Here is a 14,987-nt window from a genome sequence, read left to right on the forward strand (position 1 = left end):
ACCTCCAACGATCTGCAGTTCATGTGTTCTGCCCCAGGAGGGCTCTGACTCTCAGTCTCTCCTGAGCCTCACATTCACAACGCAACCTATGGTTTTCTTTCCAGAGTTTTTGGAGAGTGACTTAAGCAGCCTGGACTTGTGCATGTATATTTGTTTAATTATTTCTCACCCTTTCCCTCACGTAGTCAGGATTTAGACTCGGAAAAATAAATAAAATAAAATAAAATAAAATAAAATAAAATAAAATAAAATAAAATAAAATAAAAATAAAAGAAAAAGAATCCCAGCTTTCTTCCTTATTTTTTGGCATGATTTTTTCTTACAGAACATTAATCTAATGAATAGACTCACCTGGGTTGAGGTTTAGGGGTGGGCAGCAATCTTTTTAAGCTTGCACCTGTGGCTAATGGATCATGTTGACTATTTAGTGTAGGCTAACTTTAGGGTGGTTTTGCCATAATAGATGTGCCTGGTGATTATGAGGCTATGCCTGATTCTGATTGCCATCAGTGAACCTGGTCCTGACCTCAGGCTTTTCTTATCTCCATAGTTTTGTCTTGATCCTGGGCTGCTGTCCCTGGGGGTGACCTGCTCACCTTGCCTGGCGCTGTGGACTGGGGCCATGTCTAGTGCTTCATTGAAACAGATATGTAGTTTTGGGCAGTGCATTGCTCACTTTGCAATAAATGGTAGTTACTGAATGTTAATGTATGTATTTTCACTGTCCTTTACTTTTTGTGTCTAGGATAAACATTAATGGAACAGTAGAAAATTGAATTTCATGACGGTCAGAGAATATGTGTTTATGGTTGAATAACAAAACACGTATGTCCCCTGGTTAGGGCAAGCAGAATGCTACTATTTATTCCTGAACATCCCAGTACTAAAACAGGTGAATTCACTCCTCCCTCTTAAAAGCTTCCTGTGTGCAGCACTGTCTCAGCAGAGTCATTCCAAGGACGAGCAGCACAATGCAACCAAAAGCCAGGTCCATGCAAGTTCTCCTCTTATTCCACGTGCAGGGAGGCAACATTTCATTATGTGCTTGAAGGTTGCAGAACTGCTTTGCCATTTTCAAAAGAAGCTGCGTTGAAGAACATTCACACCAAGGTAGGTAAGCATCTCTGCCTAAGGCTCAGTGTGGTGTGCTGGCAGCCTGAGGTGGGAGTTGAGCTTTAACGTTAACTAGGGAATGAACCCAGGCATGACGCTGCCACCCACATCCTCTCCATTCTCCGCCCTCTGGGGAGTAGGGAGCAGGCAACAGGGTCGGAGGAGACACCAGCCTCCCCAGGGACAGCAGTGCTCAGAGCTCTCTGTCGAGAGGCTGCCACAGCAATGGAGACCAGCAACACACATGGGAAAAGAGTTGCCATTGTTGGAGGTGGTCTGGTAGGAAATACAACTTGTCTGCTCTTTGTCTGTGCTCCCCAGGGAGCTGGGGCTATGCAAGCATTGCGGGGGAGTGGGTGGCTGCTCGGCTTGAACATGAAGGTGAGCTCCAAGCTCCTAGCTGAGCTTGAACATGAAGGTCTCTGAAAAGGCAGCTCCAGCACAAAGTGGGCTGCTCTGCACACACAGCAATTGTAACCAGGCAGGTTGGCATGGGCAAGGAAAAATATTGCCAAATCTCTTGCTTATATTATCTTTCACATTTGTATGATGTTTGCTTGTTTGAAACATAGTTTATTAACTTATTTGTTTTGCAAATTAAGGGAATAATATCGTCTCTCTTGAGTTCAAATCTCAATACTCCTTTTAATCCTATTTTTCTTGAAATTATTTTTTTCTGCCAGAGAGCAGGGTATTGTCAGGGAGCTGGCTGAGGTCTTACTGCAGGAGGCAGCAAGGATTGTTTGTGCAACTAGGACTTTTTACTAAGAGAAGGGATCTTTGAGGGAAAGCTTTGCTGCTGAGATATTGCAGAGACTTAAAGGTACACTTAATACAGCCCTTGTTTGGGTATTGTACATATACCCGGACAGGTACTTCTCTTTTCTTTCCCACACAGTAGAATAAGTCGCAGGGGGATGGGGAATGAACAAGTTGCACTTTGGTCCTTTCAGGGCACCTAAAGCAGAGTCAGCTGCCAGATCTTCCATTGCATTGGCTGTTCCTGGCTTTAACCAAGTCCCTGATGTGAAATGTTTTGCAAGGACTGAGACTGGGTAAATGCTAAGCTAACAGAAAATGCCTTCCCCTTCCCATTTTTGTTTGGGACCATTTTTCTTCCACTGCTAGCTGCAGAGTTGTCTGACTTTAAAAGACAGCATGAAGCTTTACAGCACCTGAAGTTCCAGTTTGACTTTTTGGTCATTAGCTTCTTGGTCCCTATGTTGCTGGAAAAAGAGTGGGAAGAGTCTGTAGTTCTGTTTGTTCTGATAGTGATTAATGATGGAAGTTAAAGAAGAAAAAGGCATCCATTTAAATGAAAAGTTCTGTCCTTTTTAAGGTAATATCTTGCTTTTGCAGAGGTCTAACATTTTTCCAAGAAATACAAATATAGATTCATAGACTCGTTTAAGTTGGAAAAGACCTTCAAGATCAAGTCCATCCATCAGCCCAAATCACTGAGTCCCATCACTACACCACGTCCTTCAGTGTCTATATATAGCTCAGAGAGGAGAAGGGAGCTTGCCTGCACCAGCTCCTGTTGTTTCTGGCTGAATGAGTTAGCCCTGCACAATTACTGACAAGTAAGCAAGTCCTGAACTGGATATTACTTTATGTAACGAGCCGTGATGGCTAACTTTTGTAATGATGATCTTCGAGGCTCTGCAGGCCCATCAGGGGTGTCAGAGTCGTTCTCTCTAGGAAGAAGTCCTCTATGGTTCTTGATCAAAGGGTCTCTTCATCTCTGCTCGACTGCACCCTCTGACTGCTGTTTTCCCTTGTGAAGGAGATGCAGTTCAACAGTGACCTGTGATATAGCTAATAGTGAAACACTTCATCCATCATTCCTGATCTTTCTCTTGTAGGTGGGTGCATTAAATGCCTGTTTCTTTGCTAGACGAGGTTTCCATGTTGATGTTTATGAAGCCAGAGAAGGTAAGTGCAGCCTGAACATTACTGCTTTAATAATGTATTTGTGTCCCTTTACTTGTAATAGCTCTTTAAGAAGCAAAAGAGGAACTGCATGACCTCACTGAAGCTCCAGAGAGAAAGCAGAATTTGAAAGTGTTACTTTGTGGATGTCCTTTTCACTCTTTCCTTTAGCTTCTATGGTGGTTGGGGGAAGCATTTATTTGAAATACACTGCCTTGTGTGGAGAGAACCAGCCCTTCAGATATTAGTTAATATTAATAATTGCCCTTTTTTATGGCCTTGGTTTAAATACTGATTCAAATCCTTATTTTTCAAAAACTAGTTTCTGCATTAAGAAATATAGCACGGTGCCATTGAACTAGGTGTTAGAACTTTGAGAACAATTGCTATTGTTAATACTGCAGCATTGCTCTTAGGGCTAAAAGCACTGACTTGACTCCTAAATGCCATAAATAGTGGTGAGGAGGGTCTCCTGTCACTAAGCGTAGTGAATCCATGTTCAGCAAGAGAGTTGTCCCTGCCTTCAAGAAAGGCTAGTGGCAAAGTCTGGAAGCACTGGAAGAAAGCTACAAGTTCAGAAACTATTAGGGAGGAACAAACACTCTGGTAAGTGTGACAGTTCACAAGAGGCCTTCAGTGGAGTATTTCCATTTCTCAGAGTAATCTTCCCTGGCACACAGAAGCATGACTACTGCAGAGCTGTCTGCCTCTGTCAAAATGCAGTAGTGTTTGTATTTACTAGTTACATTATGCTGTCAAAGGAGCTGGAACATCACGGCTCGTGCTCAGAAACTTGGGTACCGCATTGGAAAGGCTCCAAATGATGCACAGAATGAGTGGGCACATCTCTGGCACAGCATGCTACAGCAAGCACTACGTGTTAGCCATGGGTGTTTGCAGAAGTGAGTTCTTAAGCTGTCAGAAAAGCATGGTTCTTGTCAGGTTATTTCCTCATTCTCCTCATTTCTGCTTGTGACTGTGAGCTGAGGAGTGATGTATGGGGCAAGCTGAAGGTTATGAAGACTTTTAGTCATGGGAAAAAAAGTGAGCTGCAAATGCCCCTACTCTGAGCTCCAGCTGTAGCAGAAGTAGGACTTGGCAAACAGGAGTGGAGGTACTGGAGGGTACCTGGTACTACAGGTACTGGAGGGATGAGAAGCAGCATGGCACTGTTGCAGTAGTGTGTGTGGGCATGCTCTGAAGTGTCCCAGACAAGCTTGGTGTGCAGTGGCACTGACTTCTGAGGGAGCCATCAGAGGGTGACATGACTGTGCAGCTTGTGGCAGAGAGCTGCTCTCATTCCTGCCTGAACTGGCTGTAGCTCTGGCACAGCCCAGTGCCCAGGTGCTTGTTGAAGGGAAGAGAAATCATCTGCCTTCAGTACCTCTGCAGCAAAATGGAAGATGAGAATGACACTTACAGAGGGTGAAACTAAACTGAAATGTGCAGTGAGAGTAGGAGAAGCTCTGTGTGAAATGTGGTCTCTGATAGCATCTTGCTTGGGAAGTTGTTGGAGCAGGCCAGAACTCCCAGGCACCCATCCTGAGCACCATGCACAGCTCTGAGCCCCTGCAGCAGGAAGCAGTTACAGACAAGAAGGTCTCAGGATGGGCAGTGTGGGGAGCAGCTTTCTCATCAGGGAGGACCAGCCCAGCCAAGACTCCTAAGACCAGAAGTAGCACACCTACAGCAGGGCATGGTGAAGGCCTGTGTCATGAGCAGCTGTTTGCAGCTCACTCTGTCAGGAGCAGCAGCCAGCCTCATGTGAAGGCAGCAGGTTTCAAGTTCAGAACAAAAGGAAATGGTTCTTCACAGCTGTTGAACTGTTAAACTCTTTGCCGGATGTTGTATGTGCTAGAAGTTTCTTGGGTTAAAAAAGCCTGTGGTTAATTTAACTGAAGCAAGCTGCATTCAGCTGTTACTGTGAGGATAACACTCACCACTCCTGAAGTGACTGAGGCGCTGGAAGCAACGCTGCATGTCCATCCACTTCTGCTGCTGCCGAAGCACCATAAGTTGGTACCCATAAGGAGGATGGGTGTTCTCACCTGCCTTCCAGGGAGGATGAATCCTACCCCTCTGCCCAATCTTTAGGCCTGTGGCTCTTGCTAAGATGGCATCTGTCTCGGGATTGGGACGAGGCCCTGTGACACACACTATCTGGACAGCCAGGGAAATCTGAGAGCATGACTTGCCAGTGTCCTGAAAAGCATCAGTGACACCCAGCAAAGGATGAGAAGCTGCCAGACATTAATTGCTCAGCTCCCTCTGCTGAGGTGGGAAGCGTCTCTTTTTGATAACATGTCCTTTGGTGCTACAAAGAGGTGTCAGGACCCTGTGGCTCCTTTGCTGCACTCAGCTGCAGCAGCTTCTCTGAGACCAGACAAAGCACAGAGGAAAGGACACTCAGCTGCCCATTCCCCTCTCCAGTGGCTCAGATGCTTTCCCAGCAACTGACCATGACCTGCCCACTTTGCTGTGTGGATGGCATGTGAAACAGCATCCCATATGAGGAAGGGGCATCTCAGGACCAGGTTTCTCAGCAGGATGCTGCAGAGCTGGTCTCAGTGGAGAGCTGGGGGGGATAGGTGGGAGACTCCCCACCATCCACCTGCTGCTGCTGCAGGGATTTCGGGTGGTGCAGCCATGCAGGAGGTGTCTGTGTAACCAACTGCTCTCTCTGTGCAGATATTCGGACGTCCAGCTTTGCCCGTGGCAGAAGCATTAACTTGGCCCTGTCCCACAGAGGACGCCAGGCCCTCCAGGCCGTGGGGATGGAAGAGCAGGTACCCTCACTGCTTCTATAGGTGCAGGGTCTTTGGGGTCGAGATGTTGGCTTGAGCTGGTGATGGACGGGTGCCACTGCAGGGGCAGCTCTGCTTTCAGGTAGGCTGAGGCCAAGCCCCCCCGCAGCATGCCTCCAGCCTGGCTCCCTGCCACATCGCGGCACTGCTGCCACTGCTGGGGATGCCACTAGGGGGATGGCACTAGGTGGGTTGTGTCCTGCCCCTTGATGGCTCAGCTTTGGTGGGAAAACTGGGTTCTCCTCCCTTCTATTTCAGATTGTGTCCAAAGGCATCCCCATGCATGCACGGAGAATACACACGCCATCTGGGAAGAAATACTCCATTCCATATGGCAAGAAGAACCAGGTACTTGTCTCATGCTCTCACTTTGGGGGTGCTTCACAGAGCACAAGGGGGCTCTGTGATGGGTGGTGGGAAGGGAGTGAGGTGCACCTGCCAAAATAGAGACAACAGCATTCTGGAAGAAATTAGGTTACCCTCATCTCAGGATTTCCTCTCTCCCCATCCTGCAAAAATACATAGCATTGATTTTATGCATCATTAGACTTACCATACTTATTCTGATGTAGCTGTTGATGCATCTCAATCATTCTGTAAAGATCTTCCATTTTCTGGCAAACACAACATGCAAGTTTTGATTCCCTTGCTTCTCTGCACAGCTCATCTTTAGTACATTCATTGCAGTGTGCCTGGGTCAGTCTCATTTTGGTTTCCTGCCTGAAATGTCTGCTCAGCCTGGGATTATGGTCTTAATGCTGTGAGTGGGGATGGGATTGTATGAAGGAAGCACCCCAGTTTCAGCAGGGTCATTGCTAGGAGATTTTGAGGAGGTAGCATGCGTAATCTTTCTGTGAAAAATGGCCTTCAGAAATGCTTCCTGAACTCTCTGTTTATTTGTTTTGCAGTACATTCTCTCTGTGGACAGAGCAAACTTAAACAGAGAGCTGTTAACAGGTAAGTTTCCAGGTCCATTTGCAAACACTTATATACCCTAGTCACCAAAAATTTAAGGTTTGCCTGATGAACGGGAGACTGCAGCTGAGTGCCTTTGAGCCCCAGGCTTTTCTTGCACATATGCAATCCACCTGCATTACTAAGAAGAATTCAGCAGTAGCGCTTGAAATGAAATCCTCTGCCTGCACTGTAGATCTGAGACTGAGGTGCTCAACACCGTCTTCTAGCATCCATGGAAGAGCAAGCTGTAGGTAAGAAATGAGCAGAAACACAAGGCAGGAGCTGCGTTGCACGTTACAGAGGTGAAGGTCTGGTGAGGTTGTTTGCTCTGTAGTTAATTACCCTCTCCACAGAGGGTTCAGATGGGTAGGAACAACACATCATCTGCTGAGTGTGGGAAGTGCCAGCTGAGCAATTTGCAGAATTCAGACTCACTTGAGGAATTGACTTGAGGAATTGAGAAAGAACAATGTTTTATCCATTGTGGTTAGCCAAGACATGGAGAGTTTTTGTTTGCAGGAGCAGTCTGCAGTTTGCTATCTTGGATACTGTCCTCTCTGTTTACAAAAATGTCAAAGTCCTGTCTTTGTGGCTGTATGCTTGTCACAGAGCTGTGCTGGCTACATTGCTGAGGCTGGTGCTTCTGCATTGTCTTCCCTTTCTCCTCCTGTGCTGGTTCTCTGCTGCTCCTCTGCAGCAAAAGTATATTCAGACAAGTCCCCCTGAGGCCTTTCTGCAGGTGCAGAAACCGCCGAGGAGCAGCTCTCCCCATGTTTGCTCTTGACTGGGGCTTTGCCAGCCAGAACAGGAGGTATCTCCTACATCTTGTGTCATTTTCTGCAGCCCACGATAGTATTAGCCAAACAGAAACTGCAGCCAAGTATGTAATATGTGCTGTCCAGGTTGAATCATAGAATCATTAAAGTTGGAAAAGTCCTTCAAGGTCATCTGGTCTAACTATCCTCCTACTACCAATGTCACCCACTAAACCATGTCCCTAAGCACCACGTCCAACCTTTCCTTAAACACCCCCAGGGACGGTGACATTGCCCTGAACTTCCTGTTGGCTGCAGACACTGTGTCCTGTCCTGAAATACAACATAATGATGGTGGAGACAGGTGAATACCCATGTCTCTGCAGGGAAGAAAGAAATCTTTTTAGGTTTCCTTGCCCTTTTTAAACAGTTTTCACCAGAGTTAACTAAACACATCCTGGTGTGCCCCACCTGGCTGACACTGCTCAGCACAACAGTCTGACTTGCAGTAACAACAAAAAATCCCTGTAAGTTAGGGATCCCTTGGAAATATTTCTGGGGTCAGTACAAGACTCTACTTGTAGTTGTCTTTTCACAGCTGCTGAGAAGTACTCCAACACTAGACTGTACTTTGGACACAAGCTCATGGAGTGCAATGCAAAGTTGGGGACGTTAACCATAAACAGGTAAGTCCCGTGCAAGCCTGGGATAAAGTGCTGTGTTTGGTTATTTCTGCTTAATAATTCATAAAACCTCAAACAATTGAGCAATTTCTGTTCAAAACTACTGTGTTACTCCTGAGTGGACAAAACTTGGTATCAGCTTTGGAAAGCAGAGATATCAAAGCAGAGTTCACAGAGAGACTGAAAAAGCTTAAGTACCTCCCCCAGCAGTCTGGTAACAGGTGAGACACACACTTGCTGACCTGTGCAAGAAGTAAATGTGCCAGTCTCAGTAGTGCTGGCTTTCAGGGTCAGATTGCTCGCCAGAAAGGGCAGGTAATGACCTTGTTTCACAGTTGTGTTAAGTTTTGGTCGTGTCATCCCGTTTATCTGGGGATGGAGGGTCTATGCAACAGCAGCGTTATACCAACAGTGCCTGCTGTGTACTTGGACATATCTGGCAGAATTACACATTCAACAGTCTGCAGAATAACTACTTATTCTGATGTTTTCAGTGAAAGACATTCTCCCCATATTCTGGAAGTTTAATAATGCTGCAGGTGACCCAGGCACTTTTGCAGCAAATTGCAAAAGGCAGGTCTTCTGTGCCCTGGGATGATGAGCTGGCTTGGGGTTTATGGCGGGGTTGTTCCAAGGGACTCTCCTGCCTCCAGGTCTGACCAGCCGCCCTTGGAAGTCACCTATGATCTCATTGTGGGATGTGATGGAGCCTTCTCGACTGTCAGGAAGCAGTTCATGAGGCAAACGCGCTTCAACTACAGTCACGAGTACATTCCTCACGGCTACATGGAGCTGACCATCCCCCCGAGGGATGGAGACGTAAGTGTGCCTGTCCCAGGGTTGCTGCAGCCCCTCCAGGTGTGGCACCCACTTCCCTCATAGTGGTTCTGTTACAGCAGTGTTAGAGGAACTCACTTCTCACTTGGGGCTCAGTCAGCCTCCCAAGGGCTTAAAGCTTTTCTAGGAGAAGGCAGGCATCTCTTGCTGTTTTTGGAGTTTCTGTTTCATTGGTGGGGCCAACTCAGGGAGTTCTTGGGGATATGCAAATGTGCCTGTGTGGACAACAGCGGGCACAAACTAGCCGATCTCTCCCTGGTTTGCCCTGCACTTGTTCTTGCTCTGTGCCTCACTAGACCCTATAGGAAGTGGAAAGGGGCCCTGAGGTCATTGTTTCTTCCTGAGGTACAAGGGACAGGAACTGGTGTACTGGTGTGGAGGGAACTTGAGGCTAGTCTGGAGAAGACCCAGCAGATCAGGGATATGAGGTGATTTTACTTCTCTTTCAGTTTGCCATGGAACCAAACTACCTCCACATCTGGCCGAGAAACACCTTCATGATGATTGCACTGCCCAACATGGTGATAACCCATAGGCACGCTCCTTTGGGGCATGGGAATGGAGCTTGTGGGAAGGAACTGGCTGTGGTGGCAGACACGTGGCGTGGGCTGGGGGGGCTGAAGCCTGCTTGGAGAGGTGCCTGGAGGTACCCTCAGCCTGAGCCAGGAGTTTCCCCCGCCTGGGGGGTGCAGGGCAGCACCCCCAGAGCTAGCTCTGTCCCGCAGAGCTGAGCAGGTACCTCAGCTGCCTCTATCTGCAGCTGGATGATATCCACCAGATATTGGAGTACAAATGCAGCCTGCCAGGCCTGCTTTAGCAAATCCTGCACTGCCCTTGTCTGCCACCCCTTTCACCCCTGCAACGCCCAGGACATGTAAACAACCATGGGACATGGAGTGACTAGGTGCTGGTCCCCACTGGGTACACTGGCCACTGCAACAGCTGGGTGACCAGCAGGCGGGGCACTCAGCTGCAGGCCCATACTTCAGGTTCTTTTTGTGGCCTCTGGGCTTCTTCACAAACTTCCTCCCCTGCTGGCAGGACAAGTCCTTCACCTGCACGCTCTTCATGCCCTTTGAGGAATTCGAGAAACTAACAACCGGCGAGCAAGTACTGGATTTTTTCCAGACCTACTTCCCAGACTCCATCCCCCTCATCGGAGAGTAAGTGTCCCCATTGCCCCTTGTTGCTCCTCAGCACAGTACCACCACACCAGGGGATGTGCTCCCTGTGACAGGGACTCTTCTGAAGCTGGTGGGCCAGCATCATGTGAACACTGCTTGAGTGTCTCTTCATGGTCTGTAGGAGAGGGGGAACAGAGAGTCTTGGGTGCGCATTGCTTCTTCAGTGGAGTAACAGACTCAGCAGCAAGACACAGTCCCATCCTGCAGTAGTCTCTAAGCCACAACTGAGCACTGTTCTGTACCTTGGAGGTACAGTCCAGGCCCTGCCACTGTGGGAAGTGAAAAGTGGGTCACCTCCTACTGCTTCTGTATTGCTGTTGAAGTTCTCGAACTCAGGAGATGGATTAGCAGATAATAACCTGTGGGGTTTTTTGATACTAGGGTTGGGTGAGTGAAGTGGCTTGACTAGAGCTAAGGTGAGGTTTGTGCACAGAAAACAGCAGTGTGAAGCTAGTCCCACTGTTGAAATATCTAAAGTCTCAGAATCTGTGTAACTCAGCTAACAGACTGAGAAAAGCTAGGCTGGCAGATATCATGCTTGGAAAAACAAACAAACAAACTGTGCTGACTATGCAAAGTTTGGCACTTAGCTGTAGCTAGAACGAGAGTCAGGTCTGAGACAAGAGCAGGCAGTTCCCAGCAGCATGATGTTCCCTGTGCAGTGGGACCCTGGCTGGCTCTCACTGCTGGACAAATGGCACCAGGGCAGCAGCATGGAGTTGAAGCATCTCCCTATCCCTGAGGGTCCTGGTGGGAGGGGGGGGACGACCAGAACCAGCCTTTCCAGCACACATACTGACTGGTGTCAGTAGGATCCCGAGCAAGAGTGGTCTGAATATATTGTGCCACAGCTATAGGAAGCAAAGCTATCTGCCTTTGTGAAATCATGTTATTCAATGTACATACATCACGCTTGCTTAATGTGTAGTGGGAAGTTCATGAAATAGGTCTTCCACTTTTTTTTTCCAGCACAAATATAACAGTGAACAGGTGTGATTTTTGCATACCAAGGCAGACAGTGCCTGTGGCCTTAGCTTCCTAAGCTTGGACGTGGCATGGTTTGCTCTTGCTGTCTCTTGCAGTCCCACCAAGTGAAGTATCTGTTGTTTTGCCTGAAGGCGAGAGCTGAAGCACGATTACTTTTTGCTGCCAGCCCAGGCCATGATATCTGTGAAGTGTTCCTCCTACCACCTTGCTTCCCGGTGTGTGCTGATGGGAGATGCTGCTCATGCTGTTGTGCCCTTCTACGGACAAGGCATGAATGCAGTAAGTTCACAGCTTGCCCTGGACTGTGTCAGTCAGGTCCCCACTCTTTTCACCCAGAAATGCCCATTTTTAGAGTGTAGCTCCACAGAACTCATGGGCTGACCCATTCCACAGTTTGATGTCCTCTGCATGGGCAGGTGTTGAACTCCTTCCAGATACCTGTCTGCTTGATTGGACCTGGCTGCATTCTGGAGAGCAGATAAGGGACAGGACAGTGGTGCCACCTTTCCACGAGGCAGAGGACTACTTGGGGGCGGGTGGGGATGGGTGGCCCAGTAGGAGACCCAGGATGCTTAGGAAGGCCACCTACTACCATTGCTCTGCAAAATCCCTGTCAGGAAGCCGCCTGCTCTGAAGCTGTGGTTACACAGCTGTGACACTGTGCTTGACAACAGCTACATTAGTTAAGGATATATGAGGGCATTTCTTGTGAATGTGTGACTCCTGCTGCCTATTTACCTTCCCATCTTCCTCCCAGGGCTTTGAGGATTGTCTGGTCTTTGATGAATTGATGGACCAGTTCCACAATGACCTTGGTGAGTGAGATGGCTGAAGGGAAGCTCTGTGGAGCTGAAAGCAGCTGCAGGCCCTGCTGGGGAGCTGCCTGTGAGCGGCTGCTTTCTTTTCCCAGGTGCCTGCCTCCCTGAGTTCTCTAGGCTGAGGGTGCCAGATGACCATGCAATCTCAGACCTAGCCATGTACAACTACATAGAGGTAAGTGAACAGCACACGGGCTGTGGTCCTGGGGACCATCCCTGCAGCGGTGTCCTGCCTCGTTACCCAGTGAGGAACCCACAAGTGGACAGGGAGATGGCAGCTCTCGCAGTGCTGCCTTGGGGCCCTGTCAGGGGGCATCTGAATTTGTCTGTTTGCTTGCTCTGTGCTGGCAATGCTCAGGCCGGGCAGGCTCTGCTCCCCATGGTACCTGCCTGAGACAGGCAGTGAGAGCTTAGGGAAGAGCTATCAAGGAGCATGGGGCTCTGCCAAGACATCCAGGTGGTGATCGCTCTGTTGCAGATGCGAGAGCACGTCAATTCAACATGGTTCATTTTCCGAAAGCGGGTAGACAACTTCCTCCATGCCCTCATGCCTTCTACCATCATCCCACTCTACACAATGGTAAGGCCAAAACTTGCTCCCCACGATCCTAGCTCACTGTGAGCTGCTTCCACCTGGCTCAGAGCTGGTGACCTGACCATGCAATCCCCCCAGGTGACCTTCAGCAGAATTCGCTACCACAAGGCACTTCAGCACTGGAAATGGCAGAAAAAGGTAAGAGTTTGTGGCCATCCTCCCCTTGCTGTGAGCCCCACATCCTGCATACCGGCACTGCCCAGCTGCAGGGGAGAGAGCTTTGGTGGTGGGATATTGCCAGGTGGGTGAAGGTGTTGCGACAGCTCACCTGCAGGAGGGTGGCACAGGGGAGAGCCAAGGGGGCCATGCACATGCAGGGTACTGTGTTTCCCTTGCTGGCAGCTCCCTGCCTGGAGCTGCTCCTTCAGCCTGGATAATCCTTTTCAGCTGACATCCTCCTGGCACGTGCTGGGTGAGGGCTGCTCTTTTGGCTGGCACCAGGCATCTGGGCTGTTTGGCCAAGGGGCTTCACTGGTCGCTCAGGATTTCTCTTTGTACTTGCAGATAATTAATCGAGGGCTCTTCATCATGGGGGCAGCAGGACTAGGCGGCACGTACCTGCTCATAAAAAGACTGGCATGGAACTCAGACATCTGCGTACAGAGCTTGTGGGGCTGGTGCCGTTACATCAGGAGTATTGGAAAATTTCCCTTCAGCACCCAAGTGGCTCAAATGTAAGGGGAGGTCCCAGATGTAATAAAAGCAATGGCACAGGTGTCTGTTTCAGTTTGATGTATTTTGTTTTTCTTGGGATGTAGCCTGGCAACTCCTGCAGCCCTTCTGTCTGCTGCTCCCCAAGGGAAGCAATGGTCCCTCTTCCTCTCTCCAGGTCAGAGGAACTCACTGGGTTACAGAGAACCTACAGAGCCTCTGCAAGGGCTCATGTCTCTCTGCCTAATCTCAGTAGCATTGCCTCTTGAGCAGTGCTGCATGTCACGGGCTGGGCATGGGTTTTGTGTGCAGTAGTGTGGGGAGCACACACCCTCCTAGCCAGCCAGACACTTGAATGGGTCAGGGTGTATCAGTCCATACTGGGACTGTCCCAATATTCCTGGCTCAGAAGTCAACTCTTACCAAAATCTGTTTTTGCCGCACTTTTTATCCTCCCCTCCACCCTTTCCCAGTTGGATGAGAGATATCTCCAGGTATCTCAGCTTCATACTTAGAAGGCTTGGCTTACAGGCATGAGGCTGCCTATTGTACCCATGCCTCTAGAGCTGAGCAGGCTCATGCAGCACCCATTTTGAGGCACTCTGCAGGCAGGGTCACATTTCTCCTTCTGAAACACCTTAGTAATCCGTGAAAGAAATGTATCCCTGCCATATTGTTGGTATTTTCTCATAAATAATTCAAAAGCTACCACATAGTTTGAAAAATAGATCATAGAATCATAGAACTGCTTGGGTTGGAAGGGACCTTAAAGATTATCTTGTTCCAACCCTCCCTGCCATGGGCAGGGACACCACCCACTTGATCAGGTTGCCCAGGGCCTTGTCCAACCTGATCTTGAATACCTCCGGGGATGGGGCATCCACAGCCCCTCTGGGCAACTTGTTGCAGTGCCTCACCACCCTCTGTGTGAAGAATATCCTCCTAACCTCTAATCTAAATCTCCCCTCTTTTAGTTTAAATTCGTTCCTCTTTGTCCTGTCATTATCTGATTGAGCAAAAAAGTTTTTATCCATCTTTTCTATAGCTCCCCTTTTAAGTACTGAAATTACATACGTATTTTGCCCGCAATTCTTGCATCTGAAAATGCTATTTAAAATTTGCAACCCTTTTTCTTTATTGCTTTTCTGTCAAGACACATTTCTTTTAACTCCACTGCTGTCTGTGTGCTATGTGGGTAAGTTCCTCTATCCTGGCTTCCTTACCTCCTGTGCCCCTCACAAGTAGCAGTCACCAAGACATTGAAAACAATATTATCTCAGTGTCCATGCCTATGCACTGGCCAGTGTGCTCAAAAGCTGTGCCCTTCTTAGATGTGCTATATTTCAGGTGAACTTGGGAACGTGAGCTAATTTGTGCTTTTGGAACAGTGTTTGGAAGGTTCTTGGTTGAAAATCAGCCAGCTTCCTTTCGCCAAGGCAAGGAAAATACAGTTGTTTCATTTCTATCAAAAATAAATTAACCTTAAGAAAGGATGTTCAGTGTCACTGCCTGAAGTCTGGAGGAAGGGCCATTTCACACCTGCCTGTGAAATACTTATGACTGTTGCAGTCATGTCCACACGGGCTCCACCATCAAGTCTTTGGACTAAAGCAAGACCAAGGGGCATGAAGGACCCTCTTAGCTCAGGTTTCCCTCTTGGCTTTTGTACAT

General features: G+C 48.4%; 1 protein-coding gene across 1 annotated transcript; it reads left to right on the forward strand.

Moving 5' to 3' along the window:
• Nucleotides 1-1,216: 1,216 nt before the first annotated feature.
• KMO (kynurenine 3-monooxygenase) lies at nt 1,217-13,380 on the forward strand. The gene is made up of 15 exons (XM_068686059.1): nt 1,217-1,392; nt 2,979-3,048; nt 5,734-5,831; nt 6,108-6,197; nt 6,758-6,806; nt 8,160-8,247; nt 8,898-9,063; nt 9,531-9,602; nt 10,123-10,244; nt 11,384-11,531; nt 12,010-12,067; nt 12,163-12,245; nt 12,549-12,650; nt 12,744-12,803; nt 13,170-13,380. The coding sequence occupies exons 1-15, from the start codon at nt 1,339-1,341 to the stop codon at nt 13,341-13,343; spliced, it is 1,434 nt and encodes a 477-aa protein (XP_068542160.1). The 5' UTR covers nt 1,217-1,338; the 3' UTR covers nt 13,344-13,380.
• Nucleotides 13,381-14,987: the final 1,607 nt, after the last annotated feature.

Source organism: Anas acuta, chromosome 6, assembly GCF_963932015.1.
Source record: "Anas acuta chromosome 6, bAnaAcu1.1, whole genome shotgun sequence".
Lineage (NCBI taxonomy): Eukaryota > Metazoa > Chordata > Aves > Anseriformes > Anatidae > Anas > Anas acuta.

Bases quoted from the DNA above. Each gene is read 5' to 3' on its own strand.
- KMO (XM_068686059.1), top strand. From the start codon at position 1,339: ATGGAGACCAGCAACACACATGGGAAAAGAGTTGCCATTGTTGGAGGT. The intron at 3,049-5,733 runs GTAAGTGCAGCC...CTCTCTGTGCAG, and splicing joins TGTTTATGAAGCCAGAGAAG to ATATTCGGACGTCCAGCTTT. The intron at 6,198-6,757 runs GTACTTGTCTCA...TTTGTTTTGCAG, and splicing joins CATATGGCAAGAAGAACCAG to TACATTCTCTCTGTGGACAG.